The 26324-nt window shown below is 41.9% G+C and overlaps 1 protein-coding gene across 6 annotated transcripts in view; it reads left to right on the top strand.

Moving 5' to 3' along the window:
- MACROD2 (mono-ADP ribosylhydrolase 2) overlaps positions 1–26324 on the top strand; it is a 1182461-nt gene that overhangs the window by 13043 nt on the left and 1143094 nt on the right. For all 6 annotated transcript variants that reach the window (XM_029072595.2, XM_029072594.2, XM_029072593.2 and 3 more), the window contains exon 3: positions 23227–23334. In XM_029072595.2, the coding sequence (XP_028928428.1) occupies positions 23227–23334 (108 nt within the window). The remainder of the gene's footprint in view (positions 1–23226; positions 23335–26324) is intronic.

Genomic DNA, 26324 nt, shown 5'->3' with positions numbered 1-26324 from the left:
TAGAATCTGACTTTTGCATGCCATTTTATACCTTTCGTGTCTTGGATGGCCCTTTCATAATTGAAATTCAATTCTAAGGACACAGACCTATCTGAGAAGAGAATTGGTTTGGGGGGTTATTTAGCTGTGAGCTTTGTTGCTGCCTCCTTGGACATTATAAATGATGGAATTTCTAGAAGTAGGTAATAGCACATGAAATTTCAAGTAGGATATTAAGATGCTCTATGAAATGCAATTATTAGTTTTCATTTGCATGCATGTTTTGGAATAAGGATTCCTCAAAATATTTAAGAAGTAAAAGTTTTATTTTAAAATATTAAGTGAATGCATAGATACAGTTTGTCAATAGAGCATCGTTTGCCCAACAAATGGTAGTTAATGTAATTCCTCTTTAGTATACATTCTAACATCAAATTCACTGTGATTCATATAAATCCTGCTTTTCTCCACTGTTTTATAAGCAGTCAATCATATTTACTGTTTACTGTGTGCAGAGCACTAAGTGGTTGAGAGAATACGATATTAAACATAGAGTTATGCTCCGACAAAAACTCCTTGTGGGCAGGGAATAGTTTACCAACTCTGTTGTCTTGTACTCTACCTCACACTGAGTACAGTGCTCTGCACACAGTAAGCACTCAAATGATGTTGATGGATAGTAAAGATGAAGGTGTCTGACATAGGTGTCTGTTTAGTCAGCAGATGATTTTAATGGTATTCAAGTAATTCTCATGTTTTATTTGGAGATACTTCATGCATGTGTGGTTGTGCAGTTTCATGTGCAATTGTTTGAATCTTAGATATGCCTATTAAAAAATGCGCGTATAATGTGAAGACTACAAAATCAAGTGTTGCTTGCCTTTTTCTAACTTATTCTATTCTCTTTACTTACCATCTCTAAACTGAGTTGTGAACCCTAATTCAATCCCAGTTTTGCTAGCATTTTGGGAGCCCTGGTTTGGATTAAAGTGGTTTGCTGTAACTCCCTAAGAATATATATTTGTAGGTAATCCTTATATTGTTTAGCCAAACGGTACGCATTTCTGTCACAACCCTGGTTTTCATTCTTCGTTTTGGATAGAATGCTATGACAGGATTAGGTAACCTTTTTCAAGTGCTTAGTACAGTACTCTGGACACAGTAAGCATTCGGTAAATGCGACTGATTGATTCTTCCAGCAATACATGTGTGTCTGGATAGAAGCATACATGTGATATTGGGGAACTAAACTCCTCTCATATTGTCCTTTCCCCTCAGACCTGCTTTTTGACTCCGTCGACCTAAACTCCAAAGATTCCAAACTTAGATCCAACTCCCAATCCTCTCCAACCTATATCCTCCCTAATTATCACCCCCTTCCCTACTTGTAAATAATAATAATAATAATTATGTGTGTTAAGCGCTTACTATGTGCCATGCACTGTTCTAAGCTCTGGAACAGATACAGGATAATCAGGTTGGACACAGTCTCTGTTCCACATGGAGTGCACTGTCTCAGTCCTCATTTGAGAGATGAGGGAACTGAGGCACTGGGAAATGAAGCGACTTGCCCAAGGACACACAACAGACAAATGAAGTCGGGATTAGAACCCATGACCTCTGACTCCCAAGCCTGTGCTCTTGCCACTAGGCCATGTTGCTTCACTAAGTGATTTCAGTGTCTGTCCATCCTGCTGGAATGAACTCATTGAGGACAGGGATCATGCCTATGAACTCTCCTGTCCTCCCTGTAAGAGCTTAGTACAGTGCTCTGCGCACAACAGGCGCTCAGTAAATACTTTTAATTGGAGAAATCATTTTATGCGTATGCTCTGTCAGATGTGGTCATTGTTACAATTTGAGTTTTTGTGAATGAATGTCAGGTCCTTCAGAGATTAATCCCGACATTAAGGCAGGACAGACTGTATAATGGTTTGGTGATCAATAGGGGAGTTGGGAAACGTTGACAAGTAGCCATTTCTTTTCCTCACTCTCTGTCCACCATATTATATTTTTAAATTAGCTTGTTTAATCTGGAGGTGACCTACTCCGATTTTCAAATGCTCAATTGGCCAGATAAGCTTCTAATTATCAGGTTCTAGGTGCCCAGGCTACTCTGAGATTCGTATGGGTAATAAAGATCTCAAGGGGCTCTAATTAGCTGCTTGCACAAGCTAAACAGTTATCTTATCTACTGTCAGAAGTATTGATGAGGACAATCGAGCAGTGTATTAGGAGTTTAGCTTTTCCCTTTCTTTTTCCAGGCATCTGTAGCTTAGATGCTGGGTGCATTATAGTTTAAGAAGTGATGGGATCATTGTGGATTTTTATTTTCGATTTCAGGAACATCTTGGGGAAGCCCCCTCTCCTGTTTCCCAGGGTTGAGTTTATTGCTTCACTAGTGGTGGTTAGATTTTTTTTTTTTTTTACAGTTGCCATGACTTCAGTAGCAAAATGGGAAAATGCTGGGCTTCCTATTTAGTAGTTTAAACTGTCATTCCTTAAGTAATTCAGCTTCAGAGAAGAAAGTAACTGAAATGATAGGGGACACTTTTCATCTCCCAAACATTCTTTTATGAAAAAATAATTCAATATTCTCCCTCACGTTCAATTCCAGGGACCAAGCCTCTAGAGTTGTGTGTTTTGCCTTACCAGACATTCTGAACTTAATGTTCTTAGTCTAGATTTTGCAATAGAAAGTTAGCTCTGAATCTTAGCAGGAATCTTAGCAGGTATCTTGTAACTTTCAAACTGCTAAGAGATGAATCATAGTGTTACCCTTTCAATCATTCTTTTTTCCTCAACATGTTCCCCTTTTGTCACAAAATCTGCCCTATTTTATATCCATCTCCCCCGAAAGCTTTTTTGCTCACTCTAGGTGTCCACTTTATCTTGAGCCCACTAAGCTTTACTTCTGGTTGGACAGATAAGTTACTGGAAACGTTAGGTAGTAAGCTGGTGTGAGATACGTGGATTTATAGTATATAATGTTTTGGTGGTAGAAAGTCATCTTAGTAAAGAGAGGAGTGAAATGTTTATTTAAGCAGATGACAGAGAAGACTTCAACAGAAGACTGCTAATTATTTTCTAAATAGGCTCAATTTTAAATTTGAAAGATTGAAGTGATTCATATTGATAAAAATCTACACCAACTGAAATTGTGGTGGTTTTATTTTTTTCTAGACTCGAGTTAATACACGTGACAGTCCAGGAACATGTTAAGATAGAAATTCTTTTTTGTGATATATCCTCACATTTGAAACTTCATTGACTGAGTGGTTGACTGAGTAGGTCACTTTAGTTGCTTTGTTTGGAACGTGTATCCTTTTATGAAAGGGTACATAAATAAGAATATTAAGAAAATGCCATATCTGGGTCAGACCCATGAGCCATCCAGTTGACTATTCCGTCTCAGTACTCAGTAGCTTTTAAAGACAATCAATCAAGCTGCACTCAAAGAGCATACACTCTTGTAGGGGAGACCTACCTGAAAGTAATTTATAGATAGAATGACAAAGGAAAGTGGATCTATATATAAGTTAGTGCTTAAGTAATAGGGTATGACAAATAAGTGCAGAAGTGTGAGTACCCAAGTGTGTGGTTGGCACAGAAGTGCTGAGCTGGAAGGATATAATCTGGGGATAAGAAAAATTAATTAGGGGAACTTTCCTAGAGAAGATGTAATTTCAGAAGGCTTTTGAAGGTGGGAAGAACTGTGGTCTTATGGATTTGAAGCAGGAGAGAGTTTCTGGAAGAAGCAACTGCATAAGCAAGAGTGTGAAGCAGAGATGAGCACCAAGCACAATGAATAAATTAATTTGAGAGGATTGAAGAGTGCAAGCTGGGAGTTAGTGGCAAAAGCGAGCGATTGAGTAGGAGGGAGATGGCTGATTGAGTGCCGTAAATGGAAAGGTCAGCAGTTTCTGCTTGATGCAAAAATGAATGGGTAACCGTTGAAGATTTTTGTTGAGTGGAGAGATGGGAAGAATGAGGTTTTAGAAAAATAATCTAGACAGCAGAATGGAGTGTGGACTATAGTGAGATCAGTGAGGAGGCTGATAGATGAGTAATAATAATAATAATGTTGGTATTTGTTAAGCGCTTACTATGTGCAGAGCACTGTTCTAAGCGCTGGGGTAAACACAGGGGAATCAGGTTGTCCCACGTGGGGCTCACAGTCTTAATCCCCATTTTACAGATGAGGGAACTGAGGCACAGAGAAGTTAAGTGACTTGCCCACAGTCACACAGCTGACAAGTGGCAGAGCTGGGATTCGAACTCATGAGCTCTGACTCCAAAGCCCGTGCTCTTTCCACTGCGCCACGCTGCTTCTCATGAGTCAAACTTGTACCAGCGTAGTGACCATTTAGAGAAAAATGGTCTTGTCTAGAAATGTTGTGGAGGAAGAGCCAACAGAACTTGGTGATTATCAGAACGTTGGGGTGGGAAGAGAAGGGGAGTTGAGGAGGATGTTATGGTTTTGGGTGTCAGAGATGGGGAGCATAACGGGTGTTGTCTGCCATGATGAGAAAGTTAGGTGCACGATCAGGTTTGGGAGGGAAGATGAGGAGTTCAGCTTGGGACATATTGAACGTGAGGAGTGGGACATCCATGTAGAGATTGCAGAACAGGTGAAAGGCCTACTGAGGAAGATTTAGGAGTCATCTTCATAGAGATGATAGTCAAAGCATGGGAGACAGTGAGCTCCCAGTGGAATGCATCTGAATTGAGAAGAGAAGGGGACCCAGAACAAACTCTTGAGAGACACCTAGAGTTTGGGTGTGAGAGATGGAGGAAGAGACTAGGAAAGAGCAGCTAAAGAGGTATGACGAGAATGGCGTCAGTTTGGATGGTATTTCCGGGAGAAGGGAGTAATTTATGGTGTTACAGGCAGCTGACAGACTGAGGAGGGTTAGGATATAATGGTCTGTTAGACTAGTCAAGGAGAGTTCTTTTGTGATTTGACACAGGAAATATTAAAAAGCTGGTCTTAAAGATAAATCTTGCCACTGGGATGCCTGATATCCAGTAGACTGTACACTCCCTAAGGGCCGGAATCATGTGGGTCTACCAGTAAGTGCGCAATAAATTCTGTTGTTTGATTAACATACCTTATGTTGATGAAAGTAAGAGATGCATAAAGGCTCAGTTATGATGATTGAAATGATTGTTTTAAAATGTACTTTTAAAAAAGAGTCGTACAGAGGAAAGAACCTAATAAGGTCCGCTAAAACTGAGCCAGGGGTGGGCTACCTTTTTCAGCAGGAGAGTTAAACAAAATGAAACCTTTAAGCCGCTGTGCCACAGATCCAGTCATACAATTTAAACGCACAAGAACATAGTGGTGATGAAGACTTTAAATGCCTCATTACCCTGCTCTCTGTGGCCCAAGTCTACTAGGTTACACGAGCCCCCATATGAGCTCACTTCAACTCAGTCCGTATGATGCAATGTGATTGGTATTTATTGAGTGCTTATTGTGTGCAGAGCAGTCCTAAGGGCTTGGGAGCATACAGTACAAGAGAATTGGCAGACATACTCCCTGCCCATAGCAAGCATACAGTCTTTGTCATTTTGCCACTCGTCTGCTTCCATAACACCAGCTGCTCTTGCCAGTGGAGTGAAAGAGAAAGAAGCGGAGGAGAAGGAACTGAAAGGGAGGAATGGGAGTTTCGTTGTCTAAAACCTATTTCAGCCCTTGTTCTCCTTCCTGTATTGACCAGTTACCCCCCACCTCCCTCGTTTCCTTTTGGCTCTGAAGAGCAGCCAATCCCCAGAGGGGTGGGGATTGCCTAGGCAGATGGTGGGGAACTTCCTTCCGTGACGGGGGGCGGGGCGGGATTCCTTGGTCCACATGGCGCAGGCTGGGCCGTCTGAGTGGTGTGGTGGATACGGCCCCATCTAGGGCTGCCCATCGGGCTCTGGAGTCCGCTGAGGCGTCTTCATCCCTGCAGGGGAGCCCTAAGATGGAGCAAAGGGACTGTGCCTTTTGGCAGAGGGTTTCGGGAACGTTGGCCGTTGTGAACGTTATGAGGGAATGGGGGTCGTCCTGTTAACGTCCCCTGTCGCCGGTACTGATGATCCAGCCAGCAGTCTTGGGATGTCTGCTGTGGCTGTTGGGTGGGTTGGGGTGATGGTGCCGTGCACCGTAGTGACCACTCGCATTGTGAAGATATCAGCGGGGCTTACATCCCACTTTACCCCTAAGCCCTGCGCAGTGGTTTGAAATTCCTTGCCTGTCCTCCTCTTACTGGAGAGCTGCATTTTGTTCCAGGAAGAACCATCCAAAGCTCCCAAGCCATAGGTTGCGGACCCCGACTTTAAATTAAAGACTCATTTTATGTAAATTCTTCTAGTAATGGTATTGTAGATTCCTAGTAACAAGGCTTTTTATCTTAATTGAAGGCTTAAATTTTCTTGGCGGACACTTAGAGCTTGGCCCACAAACCACATAAGCAAAAAAACCTGGCATAGCAGAGGGCTCCAGGAAGGAAGAGTAGTATATGAAGCAGTATTTGTTAATGATATTTCTGAGGCTCCTAAGGGCTAGGAATAAAGGAATTTTCACTGGTCAGTGGAAAATCACAGCAATTCTCGATGCTTTGTATGCAAGTTATTGCTGCTGTGCATAGCTTTAATAAAAAGTTGATTTCTGTTAAGAGACCTTGTGTTGTTACTCATGTAAAACCAAGTTTTTGATGCCTCTGATTCACTAAGCCATAACTCACTCTTTAACCTCAGCTGTGAAAAGGTAAATAGTAGATAATGTAAAATTTAATGGCCACTAAGCAGTTCAGTTACCGGGATGTATCACCAGCTATAAAGATCTATAGTGAATTAAAAGTATAGCCACTACAATGTCATTAATAGAATCATAGTTTCTGCCTTATTGGTTGCAAAGGATGCTCATAGAAGCATCTGCTAATGCATTCATAAATTGCAGCCATGTTGCATTTGTAACTGGTTTACAATTGTGCTCAAGTCATTTGAGGTAAAAATAGAAACACAGTAGATAATAAAACCTTCTAAAAACTTTGAAGGCTCATCTGGAGCCAGAACTCTCTTGAAATCTGCTTACTAAACAAGTTGACTGCAGTGTTAACAGTTTATTGATCTAAATCCCTTAAGCTGTGCTCTGTACTAAGATTAGGGCTGCATATGCACTGAACCTTTTGACATTTTCTAATTTGGGCATGAAAACCTGACTCATTTAAAATCTGTGGTGACAAGGGCTGTTTCTTTACACTCTCCAGATGGAAAGTGTGGCATAATGCCCATTGTTTTCAATGAGTCAGGAGGTAGAGGGCAAGGTAACTGTGGAATATTTGATCTGGAATTTGTGTTTTGTATCCTCAAAAGTTATGTGACCGGAACACAGTTAAAATGCAACTACTGGACACTTTTTGAAAAATTATTCTATATTAAGATAACAGAAGAAATAAAGACCAAGAGTCTCTAGACCGTAAGCTCACTGTGGCTAGGGATTGTCTTTACCAACTCTGTTATGTTGTACTCTCCCAAGCGCTTAGTACAGAGCTCTGCACACAGTAAGCACTCAATAAATGTGATTGCTAAATCAAGTTCTTGGCAGACCGCTAAGGCCTGAAGGAACACTGAACTAAGAATGACGAAACCCAGTGTCTGATCCTTGCTTTACCATCGCCCATTTGGGGAACGAGAGGAAAATCACCTATTTTAATCACATTACTGTTTCCTTTCATATAAAATCAACTGTGCAAGTAAGAAATAAACACACTTATGTAGCTGTGAACTTGCTCAAAGATAAGACGTGAAATGGCGGGGCCAGGAGGTGAAATGGGGCTTTAAGGGCTAAAAGTAAGATTGGAAGAAAAGAAGAGTGGGAATCAACTTTTAAAAGATATCTCAAGAACAGAAGGTGCTGGGGACAAAAAGGTAGGCTACTCTTATTAAGGCAAGAACCATCCTAAACCCTTATACACTTGCAACTGCTTTTTCTGTTCCCAGTTGGTAGTATTATTTGAACCTGCTAACCCCACTGGGGCAGAGCTAAGAGTTTATTGGAAAAAAAAACAGCCAGAGGTGGAGAAAGGGAATGAACACAAAACCTGGAAGGCTGCAGAAGCCATTGCAACCTAGATTTTTTTCGGATAGAATGGTCTGGGTACAGTAAAAAAAGGAAGGAGGGGACATCAGCCACTCTTTAGTTGCTCACGGAGAAAATTCTTATAAATACTGGCCTCGAATCAGGAAACCTATTGTGGAATGTCTAATGCTCTCTCCAAGAAGGGCTAGTTTCATGTCAATGACAGGGATGTGATGAGGATACAGGAAATGATTTAGATGAAATGCTCCGAGCTCCGTGGATGAGCCATACTATTTAAATTAAAGATATTGGTAATTTGTGTATCTGTCTTGTTTTACGGGAGATCTAGAAGATGAAAATGTGGAGATTCAGTAGAAGACTAGGAACTCAGACTGATGTTTTGGAACCCAAAGAAGGTCCCACTCATTTTTGTAAAGACGTGGCTGTGGCTCTTGAACAGAATTGTAAACACCTGATCACTCCACCGTCATTCAGTGTATATGTCACTCGGTAATGTTTGGAGACTATTTGTAGAATGACATAAGAGCTCAAACCCAGTGATCCTTGTGGGACCAAGTCGTGGGAAGAAATCTTTCAGATATTTCTTCATTAGTTTCTTGGCCTTTTTATTTTGTTGAATTCATAATTCATTTCATCCAGGAGAGACATCTGTGATCTGAAGGTAGGGTTGAGCAACATAAGGAAGAGGAAGATCAGGGCTCTTTTGCTTTTACTGTTTTATTCTACCAACCCTGAGCTGAGAGTAAAATTATATTGAATCGTTCAAGCTTCGTTATTAGGGTAACAAGGATTCGTGTGTATTTTTTGAATGGCTGCTGAGTGGAGAGCACTGTAGTAAACCATTGAGAGAGTATAATAGTGTACGTGATCCCTGTCCACAAGGAGTTTGCCATCTAGTAGAAGACCACTTTGCACTTCAGAGTCAAAACGTTCAGTGAATCAGTGGTGTTTATTAAGTACTATGTGCAGGGAACTGTTCTAAGTGCATGGGAAACTATGCTATAATAGAGGTAGGTGGTCCACATGATCCCAAGTGGAATTTAGATAGGTTGCGGGGGAGATATTAAATGTTAGTTGCCAGTATATTAATGATGACATTTGTTAAGGGCTTCTATTATGTCAAGCACTGTTCTAAGGGCTGGGGTAGATACAGGTCAATCCGATCAGGTTCAGCCCCTGCTCCACGTGGGGCTCACAGTCTAGGAGGGGGAACAAGGATCGAATCCCCATTTTAGAGATGAGGAATCCGAGGCATAGAGAAGTTAAGTGACTTGCCCAAGGTCACTCAGCAGATGAGTGGCAGAGTCAGAATTAGAACCCAGGTCCTTCTGACTCCCAGGCCCCTGCTCTTTTCACTAGGCCACACTTGGCTGCTGTTCTTCTGTTTAACGGCTGTGTAGATCTGTAAGTCTAGCCATGGGTAGTTGAATTTTTTTGGTAAATTTTTTGAAAGAAGGCTTGTTTGGAAAATGAGAAAATAAACTATGTAGTGATGCCCAAACCTTTGACCAAGGAGGCCCCAAGTTTGGGCATCATTACAGAGTTTATTTTCTGATTTTGCTTCTAATTATGGAGGGCCTTTTGGAATATATTCAGCCTAACTAGAGAATTCCTTGAAGCAATAATCCATCATGTGCACACCCCTCCACAAAAGATTGAAGCCCCTGGATCGGCACCCTGCTTCCCAGCCAGTTCCATTGGCTGTGTCTTAGACTATATTTGATTATCTTGTGCTGCCCTCCACCCGGGGTTCAGCACAGTGTCTGGCACATAATAAGCACTTAATAAATATCCTAACGAGCAGACCAGAGTGCCACCCCCCTCCGAGAATATGATCTACAGGTTTCCACCAACTAATGCCATGCTCATCAATGTTTTAGAAAAAACAGCTGTTAAATAGGAGATGAATGACTTTGTTTAATGTGACCTAGGATTGAACTGAGAGGCTCTGGTATTGCAGCCCAAAATTGTGTTCCTGATAATTAAATTTGAAGCTGAAATAACCTTCATATTTACTAATATACATGGCATTAATAATGGCTTCAACTGCGCATTTGGGTAACCTTTAAAAAATTATCTTTGAAAATGGCATAAGATTTAGTGTCCTCCTCAGGGCAGCCTGGACAACCCTTTGCACCAACGAGGTTGAAAAGGAGTTAGCCTAAAGGAAGGAAAAATGGCGGCATTAAAAACAGGCTACAAAATGGAAGCAAACTATCACTGGTGGTTTGTTTTGAAAAGTGAAAAATTTTGATCCCTAGAGAGACATTTGTATTATTTTCTCTCCTTTGTCTTTCTAGATCCTTGGGTGGTAGGGAGAGAGAACTTTTCCTTACTCTCGCGTCTATCAGTTCCAGCATACCAAACATCAAGAAAAGATCAGATGAAGTGAAGCGTCTGTTCCAAAGCAGGAAAGATGACAGGATAAGTGAGGTTGGAGAAGCCAAAGACCAGAGAGATGATGGAAATTTTCTGAATGTTTTATTGAGACTGCTGGAGAGCTCATTAGGGCAAGCCTTGGGAACTGAAAGAAAGTAATTGGCACGATGGGATGGATTATCCACATGTGTTCTGGGAAGAGACCCAACAGTCTGTGGCAGTTTATCGGTCCCGTTTGGAAAACGGTGGTCATGGATATCCTTCTTCTGTATCACTCCAGAGTTCTAGACTGTGAGCCCGTTGTTGAGTAGGAATTGTGTCTATCTGTTGCCGAATTGTACTTTCTAAGCGCTTGGTACAGTGCTCCGCACACAGTAAGCGCTCAATAAATACCATTGAATGAATGAATGAATCATTCTTTTTTATGATTATTGGCCCCCCGAGGTTGGTACCCAATCCCTTGGGTTTCTTTTGCCCCTGCTACAAGCAGGTGGTGTAAATTCTCACTTCGGTTTAAAATGCTATCTTAATCGTCGTTAATTAGGGATGGCTCTTGGCAATACTTCTAATCCTGTTCTCAGATGTTTCTGTTTAATAAAACTGTGCTGTTCTGTCTCTGTTTTTTTAAAACCTTTTATTTGTACTAATAAATACAGATCACATGGAACTGTATTCAGTTCCTCCGCTAGATTGTCATTTCCTCGAGGGCAAAAACTATGCCTCCTTTTATCGTATGCTCCGAACACCTAGTACAGGGCACGCAGTAAATGTTGTCATCGCTGCAGAATAAAAGGGTTTATTGTTCAGTCAGTAACAGATATTAGAGTGTTTACTGGTTACAGGCCTCTGTCTCTCCCTAGACCGAAAAGATGATAGATTTTGTGATGGCTCTGCAAATTGGAGCCGTTTTTGGTGTGTGAAATACCATCACCATTACTTTTAAGCTGTTCTCGAGGAGATCCTCTCATATCCAAAATCTCTTACGTTTTTTAGAGAACACCTAGATCTGTAGAGTTCATCTAGGAAAATGATAGTGGGGATAATAAAGGACAGTGGCTTTGCAGGGAGCCACTGGAAGATTTTCCCCTTTATTGCCCCAGTGATGAATGTGTGTACTAGAGACCCTACCTTAGACAGCACCTTATTTCAGATGCCCCTCCGTCCCCAACCTCTGGTGTCCCTAGTATTTCAGCTGCAGCGGTTATCAGCTTGTGTAGTGTGCCTGCCTGCATGAAGGTCGTTCTAGGAGTTTGGGCACCTGGTCTCTTGTGATTTTCAAGGTGATGATTTTCAAGGTGACTGCCTGCAGTGCAGCCAGGTAGCTCCGCTAAGTTTTAGTTTTTTGGCTCCATGTGGGTATCACTGTTGGAGTTATGAAGGGTTCCCCGGGGAGCTGACAGTGAGGTTGCTGTTGCAGTAACATAGTAAGTTCAGTTTTCTTGTTAGCGGTAATTATTCTGGTCCTAGGCCTTCTGAATAATGGAGTATTTACTGTTCTGTCCACAGAGTTCCTAGTCCCGTTAAGATTATGCTTAATAATATTTCTACTGCAGGGCTACTCTCACTTTTCCAGGGATTATAAAGGGTTAGTTTTCTATATCTCCTCTTAGGCCCACTTAAAAGATTTTGTGGTATTTGTCTCTTTTCAATAGTAGTAACAATAATAGCACTAAGTACTTATTCCGTGGTAAGTACAGTGCTGAATGCCAGAATAAAGACAAGAAAATCAAGCCAATGACCATCTCTATCCCACATAAAGTTCATTATATAAATCCTAAATAAAAGTAGAAGCTCTTTGTTAATGACCCAAGCGCTTCGCCGGTCAAACCCTCATCTCCCCTACTCCCTCACCCTCCACATATGACAGACGAACATTCTTACCACCTTCAAAGCTTTATTAAAACTACATCTCCTCTCTTCCAAGCCCTTAGTACAGTGCTCTGCGTACAGTAAAGTCCTCAAAAAATACCACTGATTGATTGTGCCACTGTTCTATTTGTGGCACATGTAGCAAAAGGTATATTTTATATGTGCATGTATGTATATACGATATATGTAGTAAATTGGGAAAATAACACTTGTGGTTAAGAGTAATTCAAGGAAGTTCTCCCATCTCACAATTTCTTCTTTGCATAGTTCCCTTGTATGAAGATTAGGAATCCTAGCTATAAATGGGAGCATATTTTTTGCAGTTGAATTTATCCAGGCCCAGTTTATAATAATAATGTTGGTATTTGTTAAGCGCTTACTATGTGCCGAGCACTGTTCTGAGCGCTGGGGTAGACACAGGGGAATCAGGTTGTCCCACGTGGGGCTCACAGTCTGCATCCCCATTTTACAGATGAGGTAACTGAGGCACCGAGAAGTTAAGTGACTTGCCCAAAGTCACACAGCTGACAAGTGACGGAGCCGGGATTCGAACCCATGACCTCTGACTCCAAAGCCCGTGCTCTTTCCACTGAGCCACGCTGCTTCTCTGAGAGTTTATCTGAGAGTTGCCCACCCAAGGGCTTTCAGATGATTGGCAAAGTCCACTTTTGCAGTTTATTTTCCTTTAGTTACTGATTGTAACCACATAGGTTATAAAGGGTAAATTGCAGCTCATTGTTTAGCATTCATGTCCTACAAAACTACCTCTCATTTAAAGATAATATTTCATAATTGTTCCCCTGATAGTTCAAAACAATTTATAAATAATTGATTCCCTCATCATGAAACAGATAAAGTTTAGTACTTGATTCAGTTGTATCTATCTCAGCACTTAAAACATAGTAGGTGCTTAAGAAACACCATAATTATTACTATTGTTTGGATTCCTGGTCTGGAAAATTGTGTGTCAGATATTTTAGAAGCGTTTTTCAGAGAACCGAGGGGAAAATTAAAGGTATGTATACGTTTGCAATGGGCAGTTTCAGGCCAGTGATATGGAGCCTGCCAAGTTTTCGTGAACATGTGGCTTTGAATTATGATCTTTAGAGCACTGCACTTCTGAAACTGTCACATAATGAAGACTGAGTAGTGAACTTATATAGTGTGCCTGCCTGCTTGTTGGTCATTTTAGGAGTTTGGACACCTGGTCTCTCTTGATTTTCAAGGTGACTGACTGCAGTACAACTAGGTAACTCCGCTAAGTTTCATTTTTTTTGGCTCCAGGTGGGTATCACTGTTGGAGTTTTATGAAGGCTTCCCTGGGGAGCTGACACGCATCTTCTGACAACTGGAGAGAAACATAATGTGTACATGCATGATTTCAGCTGTGGTGGATGGTGGGTCACTGCAGTACCTCTCTCCTAAAAGGCCTAGATAAAAGGTATTTAGGTTGTTCCAAAATGGCACTCTCCAGCTCTATGGTAATGATATGTGTTTGTGTCTTAAACATAGCTTGCTCATTTTCTTGTCCGAAATCACTTGATTATCCCAAGGCTACAGGCAGCTCCTCAGAATGAATTATTTTCCTTGAACCATTAATAGGAAAGAATCTGGTCTGTGGACTGTTTGAAGAAAGCATATTTTGGTGTAAATTACAGTGGAAGAAATCAATTTTGACCTGAATTTCCAGGGGTCCAACCTAACCTTTCCAGTCAAATTCTTATCATGAAGACAAGGAAAGTGATTATGAGGGAATCAGGGCTTCTGTTTATCCGGGAATCTTGCGGCTCCTCCATTACCCGAATTTGTACCCCTTGTGGCCAATTTCCGTGCTCTGCTTTGGAGCTGATGTTGGGCCTAGGCCTACAGACCCTGGTTTGGTTTACGAAGCTCTCTTTTTTTTTCTTTCCTGACTGTTTTCCATCCTTTGCAATGAGGCTGATGACAAAAGGACAGAGGTGCCGCTTTATCTGGCACTTTGAAGGGTGGGGAGAAGGCGGGAGGATGAAGGAACCATGCGGGTAAAACATGAGAATTGAGATAACTGGGTTCTAATTCCAGTTCTGCTGTAGCCTAGGGCCAGTTCACCTTGGGCAAGTCACTTAACTTCACTACACCTTTGTGTTTCCATATGTCAGATGAGAATAAAATGCCAGCTTTTCTTGTCTCTTAAATTGCAAACCCCTGGTGTGATAAGGATTGGGCCTAATTGGATTATTTGGTATCTAGCACAGTGCTTTGTACATAGTAAGCACCTAATAGCTACCCAAACTAATGAAGTGGTATGAAAAGGTAACTGGGTTGGTAGGTGTGAAAAGTAGGCATTTATGTGAAAGAAGGACTGCATATTCAGTTACTCAGCATAAACTGCTGTTTCATTATTTATTATACTTACACTCCCCAGAAGCTAAAAGAGGAAGGTACTGAAATAGCAAATCCTAAACATCGTCAACGGTATTTGTTGAATGTCTGCTCAGTGCAGGGCCTTGAACTAGGAATTTGAGGAATAATCCAAAGAATTGTAATGCCCAATCCCTCTTGAGCATACAAATCAGAGCAAAAGACACAGCAACTCTCTCGTTTGATTTAAAAAGACCTCGGTGTTCCTTAAACTGAAACCAAGAACTCATTTTCACTGCACTATTCTAGCCATAATCCGTGCAACAAAATAATTAGATCTGCTGAAGTAAATATTTTTGTTTTGCAATGTAGATAGACCCCTAATTGATAGAACGTCATTCCCGCAATGCTTATGTCTGGATACAGTGTGATGTGTAATAATGAGTCAGGTACGAGAACTGGGGGACGAGATTATTCAGAAAAACAGCTCCTGCTTTTAGCAAAGAACTGACTGTCATTGTTCTGAATGTAGCTTGAACAAGATTGAATTTTGCAGTAGTTGATATATAAAGACAGGGACTGAAGGAAACTCTTGGAGCAGATACAAGACCAACCACACAGGAAAATATCTCCCAAATCTTTCAATAGGTTCATGTCCAAGCCTCTCATTCCTTATGTAATTTGTGACAGTAAACCTGTCTTTCAAACCCCAGTTTGGAAAGTGGGAAACAAGGTTGCAAGGATGGGCTCAGTAATTATTTTTTTCCAACGGATATGTTTTTGCCCAGGGCTCTCATTCGACCAAACAATCAACAGAATTTAATGTGTTCTCATTGATTCCAAAGCTCTGTACTTAGTAAGTTAGTAGGTGTGGAAAAGGATTACTTATTTATTCTTCTATTTGGAAGGAATACCAGCTTTGTCCTCTATGTGTTTCAGAGACACAAAGGCTAACTTAAAATAAAAAATTAGTTGTGGAAGGGGATGTCTATTATCAAGGAAGCATTTTTTTTTTAAATTATTGTTGACCATGTGTCTGGCGGCTCAGCAGTTAGATATTATCTTAATTTAATTACTCTGCACATTTTGATGAATTACAAAAAAAAATTGCCAGACACCAGGAGTGTTCTTTACTATGTGCAAAATATAACGTCTCTTTGGTTAATCAGATTTATCTGTGGCGAGGCTTCCAGTCAGCAAATCGTATTTATTGAGCACTTACTGTGTGCAGAGCACTATATTAAGCGCTTGGGAGAGTACAATCTGGAAGACACATTCCTTACCCCCCAAATGAATTTACAGTCTGGAGCTTACCGTCTTTTATGGTGGGCAAGAAATGAATATACCTTTTCTAACTTAAATGATGATTTTTAGTTTCTGTAGTTAAGACTCCTATCCTTAATGTAACAAATGAATGAGAAATTTGTTAAATTTTAGGTATTTGCCCTGTCTTCTTCATTGGTGGTATTGAGGAAACCATCGTTGAAGAAAAGCAATTAAATTATCTTTCTCGTAATTACTCATTTAAGCAGTGCATATTTGAATTTTTCTCTGCTTTCAGAGTGCTAAGTTTTTTTTAGTAGAATTTGCTTTTTAATCCATTTCATTTTAATAGTAGAAGTGATTGTCATCATATTTATTAAATTTCTGCCATGTGCCAAATATTAGGACAAAATGCGTGGATCAAAATTACACATGGTCCTTCACCTTCCTTAGGTCCCAAATTTAAGAATGTGGAATGGGAAGTTTTGTAACAGAATATTAAGAAAAATAAAATGATAAAAATCCCTTAATTTAAGATGAAAGACAAGTAAGCTGTGTGGCCCATTGAAAAGAGGCTGGGACTGGGAGTCAGAGGACCTAGAATTTAATTTCATCTCTGCCACTTAGCAACCGTAGGATCTTGGACAAGTCACCTTCTCTAAGGCTGTTTTCCCATCTGTAAGGTGGAGATTTTAAAAAAAGAATTAGTTATTTGTTTAGGTCTTACTATGTGTCAGGCACTGTCCTCAGCTTTGGGGTGGATACAAAATAATCAGGATGGACACAGTCCACAGTCTTAACCCCCATTTTACAGATGAGGTAACAGAGGCACAGAGAAGGTAAGTGATTTGCCTAAGGTCACACAGCAGACAAGTGGTGGTCAAGAGTAAAACCCAGGTCCTTCTGACTCCCTGTCCTTTCCCCAATAGGCCATGCCTTTTCTCAATTCAGTACTTATTCTTTCTCCCTCTTAGACTGAGAGCCCCAAGTGGGACAGGGATTGTGTCTGATGTGATGAGCAGGCATCCACCCCAGTGCTTAGTAGAGGGCTTGGCACATAGTAAGCGCTTCACAGATACCACAGATGATATTGTTTAATTCTAACGATCAACTGACAAAGAGAAATAGGATATTGTGGCTAGAGGACAGTAGCAGCAGTGCCAGCTCGAGCCTCTGGCCATGCTGCGTCACCTCTGGGTCCCTCGGTGTCACCCCCAGATCCTGGATCCCCTCCTCCTTTGCCCTGTTGCGGTGCGGAGGTCAGAAGCGGCGGCTGGAACATGTGGGAACATGTGGGAAACTGTGGGATTTTGAGCCTTGGAGAATCCGAACCTCTTCTCTAGGCCCGGTACCCTCCCGCTCCTGTTATGTTTTTACTCTGCGTGTATTTTGTCCTTGCCTTATAATGTTGGTATTTGTTAAGCGCTTACTATGTGCCGAGCACTGTTCTAAGCGCTGGGGTAGACATAGGGGAATCAGGTTGTCCCACATGGGGCTCACAGTCTTAATCCCCATTTTACAGATGAGGGAACTGAGGCACAGAGAAGTGAAGTGACTTGCCCACAGTCACACAGCCGACAAGTGGCAGAGCTGGGATTCGAACTCATGAGCCCTGACTCCAAAGCCCATGCTCTTTCCACTGAGCCACACTGCTTCTCCATTTGTTAAGCACTTACTATGTGCAGAGCACTGTTCTAAGCACTGGGGTAGATTTACAGGGTAATCAGGTTGTCCCAAGGCTCACAGTCTTTATCCCCATTTTACAGATGAGGTAACTGAGGCACAGAGAAGTTAAGAGACTTGCCCACAGTCACACAGCTGACAGGTGGCAGAGCCGGCATTTGAACCCATGACCTCTGACTCCCAAACCCGGGCTCTTTCCACTGAGCCACGCTGCTTCTCTGCCTTATGTCGAACTGGGCTTTTTATTGCTTTGTGTTTTCTTATGTGTTGTCAGGCCTCCCCTCTCTCCTTTTATACCGTGAGCTCATTTAGGGACAGAGTTTGGATTTCAGTCCCATCCGTTTACTCCTTCTCACGGCTAAAAAGAGGGTTTTGTGCACAGTAAGCACCCAGGAATTTTTTTTTTTTTTACTACTACTAGGGAGTCCAGGCTGCTCATGGTGCTGAGTCCAACAGCCACATCCATAGCCTTCCCAACGTCCTGGCACTTAACCATGCTGCCAGTTGCTTCCCATCCCAGGATAGAGCAAGACTGATGGGAAAGTCCTGTGTTGTGGAGACTTGACAGTTTGGGAAACGATTTGTTCCCCGTAAAAACACCTAAGCACTTACGAGCTTATCTATCTCCTCTTTAGCACTCATATGTCTCTATCTGCTTTTCTTTTGAAATTTGGCCTCTACTGTGAATATTTTTATCCTTGTCCTTCCCAGCGAATGTGTTAGCTCTGTGTGAGCCGGGAATATGGAAGTTGATTACGCTGTACTTTTGTAGTACCTCGTCACATTGCTCTGCACCAATAGATTTCATGACGACGACTAGTGCTGTTACTACTATCAATCCGTCGTATTTGTTGAGCGCATATTGTGTGCAGAGCACTGTACTGAGTGCTTGGGAGAAGACAACATAATATAACAGACATATTCCTCATTACTAATACTGCAATACTCAAGCACTTAGTACAGTACTCTGCATGCATATTGTGTAAACATAATTATGGTATTTGTTAAGTGCTTCCTATGTGCCCAGCACTGTTCTAAACATGATTCATTAAGATCCCAGGCCTGGGAGTCAGAGGACTTGGGTTCTCATCTGGGCTCTGCCATGATGATGATGATGGTATTTGTTAAGCGCTTACTTTGTGCTGAGCACTGTTCTAAGTGCTGGGGTAGATAAAGCGCAATCACATTGTCCCACTTGAGGCTCACAGTCATAATCCCCATTTTACGGATGAGGTAACCGAGGTCCCGAGAAGTGAAGTGACTTGCCCAAAGTCACAGAGCTGACAAGTGGTTCTTCAGTTGTAATAATACAATAATATCTGCTAAGCGCTTACTAAGTGCCAGGCACTGTAATAAGCACTGAGGTAGATACGAGTAAGCCCGTTAATGGGCAGGGATTGTCTCTATCTGATGCTGAATTGTACATTCCAAGCACTTAGTAGAGTCCTCTGCACATAGTAAGCGCTCAATAAATACTATTGAATGAATGAATGCGAGATAATTGGGATGGACGCTGATATTTGTTAAGCGCTTACTAAATGCCAGGTTCTGCATTATTCATTCAATAGTATTTATTGAGCGCTTACTATGTGCAGAGCACTGTACTAAGCGCTTGGGATGAACAAGTCGGCAACAGATAGAGACAGTCCCTGCCGTTTGACGGGCTTACAGTCTAATCGGGGGAGACGGACAGACGAGAACAATGGCACTAAACAGCGTCAAGGGGAAGAACATCTCGTAAAAACAATGGCAACTAAATAGAATCAAGGCGATGTACAATTCATTAACAAAATAAATAGGGTAACGAAAATATATACAGTTGAGCGGACGGGTACAGTGCTGTGGGGATGGGAAGGGAGAGGTGGAGGAGCAGAGGGAAAAGGGGAAAATGAGGCTTTAGCTGCGGAGAGGTGAAGGGGGGATGGCAGAGGGAGTAGAGGGGGAAGAGGAGCTCAGTCTGGGAAGGCCTAAGCACTGAGGTAGATGCGAGATAATGGGGATAGACACTGTCCCTGTCCCACATGGGGCTCAGTCTTAATCCCCATTTCACAGATGACATAATCGAGGCACAGAAAAGTTCCGTCACCTGCCCAAGGTCACACAGCAGAGAGAAGAGAAGCAGCGTGGCTCAGTGGAAAGAGCCCGGGCTTAGGAGTCAGAGGTCATGGGTTCTAATACCTCAGTGCTTATTACAGTGCCTGGCACTTAGTAAGCGCTTAGCAGATATTATTGTATTATTACAACTGGAGAACCACTTGTCAGCTGTGTGACTGTGGGCCAGTCACTTCACTTCTCTGTGCCTCAGTGACCTCATCTGTAAAATGGGGATTAACTGTGAGCCTCATGTGGGGCAACCTGATGACCTAGTATCTACCCCAGCGCTTAGAACAGTGCTCTTCACAAAGTAAGGGCTTAACAAAAACCAACATCATTATTATTATTATTATTATTATTATTATTTAGCTTGTCTATTATGACCTGCTGGTCTCTTTAAGGATAGTCAGAGTCTTGGAGAAGTGTCCCTCTGGTGGCCGCCTTCAAGAATGCATGTAAAGTTCTCTTTTATAATCATTCATTAGTATTTATTGAGCACTTACTATGTATGTGCAGAGCACTGTAATAATAATAATAATAATGTTGGTATTTGTTAAGCCCTTACTCTTGTGCAGAGCACTGTTCTAAGCACAGGGGAATGAGGTTGTCCCACGTAAGGCTCAGTCTTCATCCCCATTTTACAGATGAGGGAACTGAGGCACAGAGAAGTGAAGTGACTTGCCCACAGCCACACAGCTGACAGGTGGGAGAGCCGGGATTCGAACCCATGCCCTCTGGCTCCCAAGCCCGGGCTCCTTCCACTGAGCCAGACTGCTTCTCTGTACTAAGCGCTTGGAAGCCAGAGAGCTTCACATCTTCGAACCCGGGTCCTAGTAGTGACATCAGGATTCGAACCCATGTTCTTGTGACTTCCAGACCTGTGCTGTATCCACTAGGCTACCTCCTTGCTTAGAATAGTGCTTGGCACATAGTAAGCGCTTAACAAATACCATAATAATTATTATTATTATTGTTACATTTCCTGCTTGAGCCGCCTATCTTTTTATGAAGTGGACAGAGCATCTGGGGTGACATTAGAGTAGATGAGTGAACTTTTCAGAAATAGTCCAAAATAGTAGTGCCATTCAATACGTGTAAATGTGAATTTTAAACCAGTATACGCAGGTCTCCTGTAACTTGTGAATCCATTATGTTTTTTGGCAGTTATATTTATTGAGTGCTTACCGTGCTTACACTTACTATGTCCATCTATTTTTCTAAGATTAGACTGTTCACTTGAAAGTGAAAGCCTGTTTCAGTATGGAACAGTGAGTTATTGGAAGAAATAACTTGTGCACAGGCACGTGGAGTTAAAAAAGGTGAATTCTCCAGCATGAGCTATCGCTACCAGGGTTTTTTCAAACATCCATTCATTGTGATTATAGACCCGAATGAACTTCCAAGTCTCAAATAGCGTGGCTCAATGGAAAGAGCCCAGGCTTGGGAGTCGGAGGTCGTGGGTTCTAATCCCGGCTCCGCCGCTTGCCAGCTGTGTGACTTTGGGCAAGTCTCTTCACTCCTCTGTGCCTCAGTTGCCTCATCTGTAAAATGGGGATGAAAACTGTGAGCCCCACGTGGGACAATCTCATTACGTGGTATCCACCTCAGTGCTCAGAACGGTGCTTTGCACATAGTGAGCGCTTCACAGACACCACCATTATTATTATTAAAGCTTAAAACACATTTTTAAAATTTGGGGATAGACATGTATTTTCACTGTATTTTCTTCAGCAGACGATGTAAAATTCCATTTCTTGTAGCTCAATTTCCACTGGCCTCCCAGGTGCCAAAATTAAAGGCCCGATACCCCAGAATATTGCACATTTTGCTTAGTGACCTTGACGTTTTCAGCCGTGAATTCATGTGTTTTTCGGGCAAAAATGTAAGAAAAGGAAAAGCTCTACATTTCCTGATTTTATTGGATTTTGTCTGTTCCTTCATTCTTTAGCTAGCAGTACCCTCTAGCGGTGAAACACCAGTATAGCATGTACAAAGGAATCTGCAAGTCGGGGGAAAAAGGCCTCTCTAAGAAAACTTAAAGTCTTCCAAAAGGAGCGAACCTGGCATTTTTCTTTTCATAATGATAATAATAATAATATTGGTATTTTTTAAGCACTTCCTATGTGCAGAGCACTGTTCTAAGTGCTGGGGGAGATACAGGGTCATCCGCTTGTCCCACGTGAGGCTCCCAGTCTTCATCCCCCTTTTCCAGATGAGGTCACCGAGGCTCAGAGAAGTGAAGGGACTTGCCCATAGTCACCAGCACCCTGATTCTATTTATTTGCTATTGTTTTAATGAGATGTTCTTCCCCTTGATTCTATTTATTGCCATTGTTCTTGTCTGTCTGTCTCCCCCGATTAGACCGTAAGCCCGTCAAAGGGCAGGGACTGTCTCTGTCTGTTAGCGATTTGTACATTCCAAGTGCTTAGTACACATAGTAAGCGCTCAATAAATGCTACTGAATGAATGAACAAGGGGCGGAGCCGGGATGCGAACCCGTGACCTCGGACTCCCAAACTCAGGTTCTTTCCACTGAGCCACGCTGCTTCTCTGCTTTTCAGAAGGTTGCTTTGAGAAACCGAGAGTAACGACATTTGCTTGAGAGAAAAGTTACCTTAGCTTTATATTTCTTGATTTTTTTGCAGTCGTCTGAGTCAGCATTGGACCAAAATGCAGATTCTGTCTTTTTTTTTTTATGGTATCTGTTCATTCGGTCGTATTTATTGAGCGCTTACTGTGCATAGAGCACCATACTAAGCGCTGGGAATGGACACTTTGGCAACACATAGAGACGATCCCTGCCCAACAATAAACTCTTATTGTGTTCCAGATGCTGTACTAAGCGCTGGGGTAAACATAAGCTGATCAAGTTGGACACAGTCTATGTCCCATAGGGGATTCGCAGTCTTAATCCCCATTTTACAGGTGAGGTAACTGAGGTGCCTGGCACATAGTAAGCACTCAAATCCCATAACTTCGTACCACAGAAGTTAATAATAGTAATAATACTGTGTGTGGTGTTACGCACTCTACCGAACGCTGGGGTAAATAGAATCTAATCAGATCCCACGTGGGGTTAGCAGTGTAAATAGGAGAACAGGTATCGGCTCCCCATTTTGCAGATGATGAAACTGAGGCACAGAGAAGTGGAGTGATGGGCCCAAGGTCACACAGCAGAGAGGTGGTGGAGCCAGAATTAGAAGCCAGGTCCTTTGGACTCCCAGACCTGTGCTCTTTCCACACTGCTTCTCTGCATCTGTTCTATTTCTAAGCATCTGCGTGCACTCCGTAAAACGGACATTAGAGGATTTTGTAAAATAATTAAGAATAAGAGTAGTAAGTTATCTTCCTTAAAAAACATAGCAGGAAATCTGAATTGCGCTATTCTGGATGCAGTAGGGCAAAACAGTTTTTGACCTCTGCATGTAATAGCTATTGTGCATTATTACTGCCTTCAATAAAAACTATGGATAATATCCTTTCCTTATACAGATTTCTGCCATGCTCAATTTCTGTTTTCTTTGGGTTATAGATGAGAGCACTGAGGAAGTTTCACAGTTGAAGAAAAGTTTGAGTGAAAAAGTTTCTCTTTATCGAGGAGACATCACCCTGCTTGAGATTGATGCCATTGTCAATGCTGGTGAGTGCTTTCATACTTCATTTCAGGATGTTTGGAGACATTTTGATTCCATATGGAATTTTTGTTCATTTGTTCATTTGTTCCTGGATTCCATTATTAGGAAAAATCATACTTTTAAAAACCCAACTGGTTTTCAGCCAAGTAACAGTGGTGTAACAATGCCTGAGTGTTTTAATTTCAAGTGTTTACAATTTTTCTGTGAAAATTCATACCACTCAATGAGCAAAGCCTCTCACCTGACAGGAAATCTCAAAAACAGGACCAGTTCTGTCGGACAACAGTACTGAGAAACACATTTTCAAATTGGGCCGATTCAACTACTTAACAACTGTGTGCAATTTTGGTTTTGCTTAAGGGGGGTTGGAATTTTTGTTATCAAATGGTTCAGAATTAACAGTTGGAATGAATGAAATGTCTTCTTATTTTCTTCGTATCAGGTCTTCTTGTGTTGGAATACTTCTTTATTCAATGGTTTAGTTACTTTCTAGTTGGTAGCACTTTTTAAAAATTCATCTTCCTTTTTCCCCCTCTTTATTTACATATTTCTGCTGTGTGAAAACTCTTCATGTCAATTTCCAACTGGACTTTCTTAATTCTAATTTAGCTCCTTTTTGGTACCTCTTTTGTTAAATGCTACAATCTTACTTTTCTCTCTATTTCTTGTTGTAGTGGTGTGATTCATCCCTCATTTTTTCACTTGGTGTTTTCTTCATTCCTGTTCTCCCAGTTATTTTCCTATTGTGTTTGCCTACCATCGTCTTACTTTTTTATCCACACATTGTGGTTAGTTCCTACAATTGAGTTATATAATGCGATGCCTTAGTCATTGGAAAAACAGGGATATAAAGAAATTGGGGTTGGGACTATCATTTTGGTTAAACTGTTTCTATAGGAGGAGCAATTTAAGCACATGCATGTGACTTTGAGAGAAGTATAAAACCATGTGAATTTGTTATATTTGAGAATGGAATATGCACCATAGAAATGTAACATGGATTTGGTTGGTTATCAAACTGTCCTGGACAGAAGCTTCTGACCAGTCAGCAGCCAAGGCTGAGGAGAGCAGAAAGGATAAGGGGAAGCGTGGCACATCTCTGTCACGCCCCTCTTTAAATGTTCTCATGCTCCAGCTGACCCCGGGCCACCTCCCCTCCAACCTCCTGCCATGGCAAATCTGTTAAACTGCTCTATCTCCAGGTTGTTCAGTGTTCCTGCTCTTACCTCCACCAAAACTCCCTTTCCTCTCCCCACCTTCATGCCTCCAATCTCTAGATAGAGATTTTTCTGTGATAGAACTGTCACTCGAGGTGACCCTGGGCTGATCTTTTTTCCAGTACGGTGCAGGTGACTGTACAGTACTGGAAAAATGATCAGCCCACGGGTCACCTCGAGTGACAGTACTGTACAGTCACCTGTACCTGCCTAACACGACAAATACCCCGAAATAAAAAAAAAATAAATCCAACAGCAGCCTTCACTGACCTTGAAAAACACATAACTTCTGCTCTCCAGTCTTGCCTAGCTGATTGCGGTTTGGTCATGCTTTGCTTCTTACAAGGACATCGTCATTAGGAAGTGCCTTCAGAGACCAAAAATAGAGGCAGAGCACGTGTGAAATAATGTCACTTTTTTACAGGCTTTTGCTTTGCAGCTCAACGTAGTGTGTGAGGACACAAACATCTGTTAACCTTCATGGGAAACAAGTATATCTATCAGGCAACTCCAGAGGCATTCCAAGAGGAGGGTGGGAGTTACAACCTCACGGATAGTTGGTAAAAGGACAGGATTTCTTAGAATATAAAAAAGGCTTTGAGGGTGACAGTGCCAGTTGTCACCCTCCAGGGCCCTACTGAGGTTTCCATTCTCTTCTGACCTCGTCTGGTATTGTCCAGCCTTTACTTTCCCATCCGGTAGTTAGCCCTACAACTGAGTTGTATAGTGTAATGCCTATATTTAGACAACGAAAATGTGATTAAAATTGGCTTCGGGCAGTCATATTTGTGCTTTGGTTTATATGTCTGGTATTAAGAGATAATTACAAAAATATGTGAATTTGTTATATTAAAGAATTAATGTCCACTGTGTTAATGTGACTTAATGGCAGTGACGTTAAGTATTAAGCACCTACTGTATGCTGGTGTACTGTATTAGGCATTGAGAAATAATAGGTGGATTCGTTCATTCATTCATGGGAATATGTGTACCGATTCTGTTACATGGTACTCTCCCAAGTGCCTAGTACAGTCTTCAGCACACAGTAAGTACGCAGTAAATACGATTGAACGAACAACCACAGAAGTCACAATCACACCCATGTCTATTCAATGAACCAGAAGTTGAGAAGGCCTCATGCTGCTGCCCAGATTATTCAGTCCTTCTGGGGATGGAGCTGAGGCCAGTTTGAGGATGGGGGTGGGGTGGGGTGTGCGTGTGTGCATGCAATCGTTGGGAAGGGGTTGTGGGGGGAGGTTCTCGCTCACGAAGCAGTCAGTCAGTTAGTTGTGTTTATCGAGTGCTTATTATGTGCAGAGCACTTTATTAAGCTCTTACTATGTGCCAGGCACTGTACTAAGCACTGGGGTGGATACTAGCTAATTGTGTTGGACACGGTAAAATGAGAAGCAGCGTGGCTCAGTGGAAAGAGCATGGGCTTTGGAGTCAGAGATCATGGGTTCAAATCCCGGCTCTGCCACTTGTCAGCTGTGTGACTTTGGGCAAGTCACTTAACTTCTCTGTGCCTCAGTTATCTCATCTATAAAATGGGGATTAAGACTGTGAGCCCCACGGGGGGCAACCTGATTCCCTTGTGTCTACCCCAGTGCTTAGAACAGTGCCCTGCACATAGTAAGCGCTTAACAAATACCAACATTGTTATTATTATTATTATTATTATTATTATTACAGTAGTCCCCGTCCCATGTGGGGCTCACGGTTTCAATCCCCATTTTACAGATGAGATAACCGAGATACAGAGAAGTGAAGTATCTAGC

Source organism: Ornithorhynchus anatinus, chromosome 9, assembly GCF_004115215.2.
Source record: "Ornithorhynchus anatinus isolate Pmale09 chromosome 9, mOrnAna1.pri.v4, whole genome shotgun sequence".
In the NCBI taxonomy this organism is placed as follows: domain Eukaryota; kingdom Metazoa; phylum Chordata; class Mammalia; order Monotremata; family Ornithorhynchidae; genus Ornithorhynchus; species Ornithorhynchus anatinus.
Note: the sequence above shows the minus strand (reverse complement) of the source record. Positions and strands in the feature narration are given on the sequence as shown.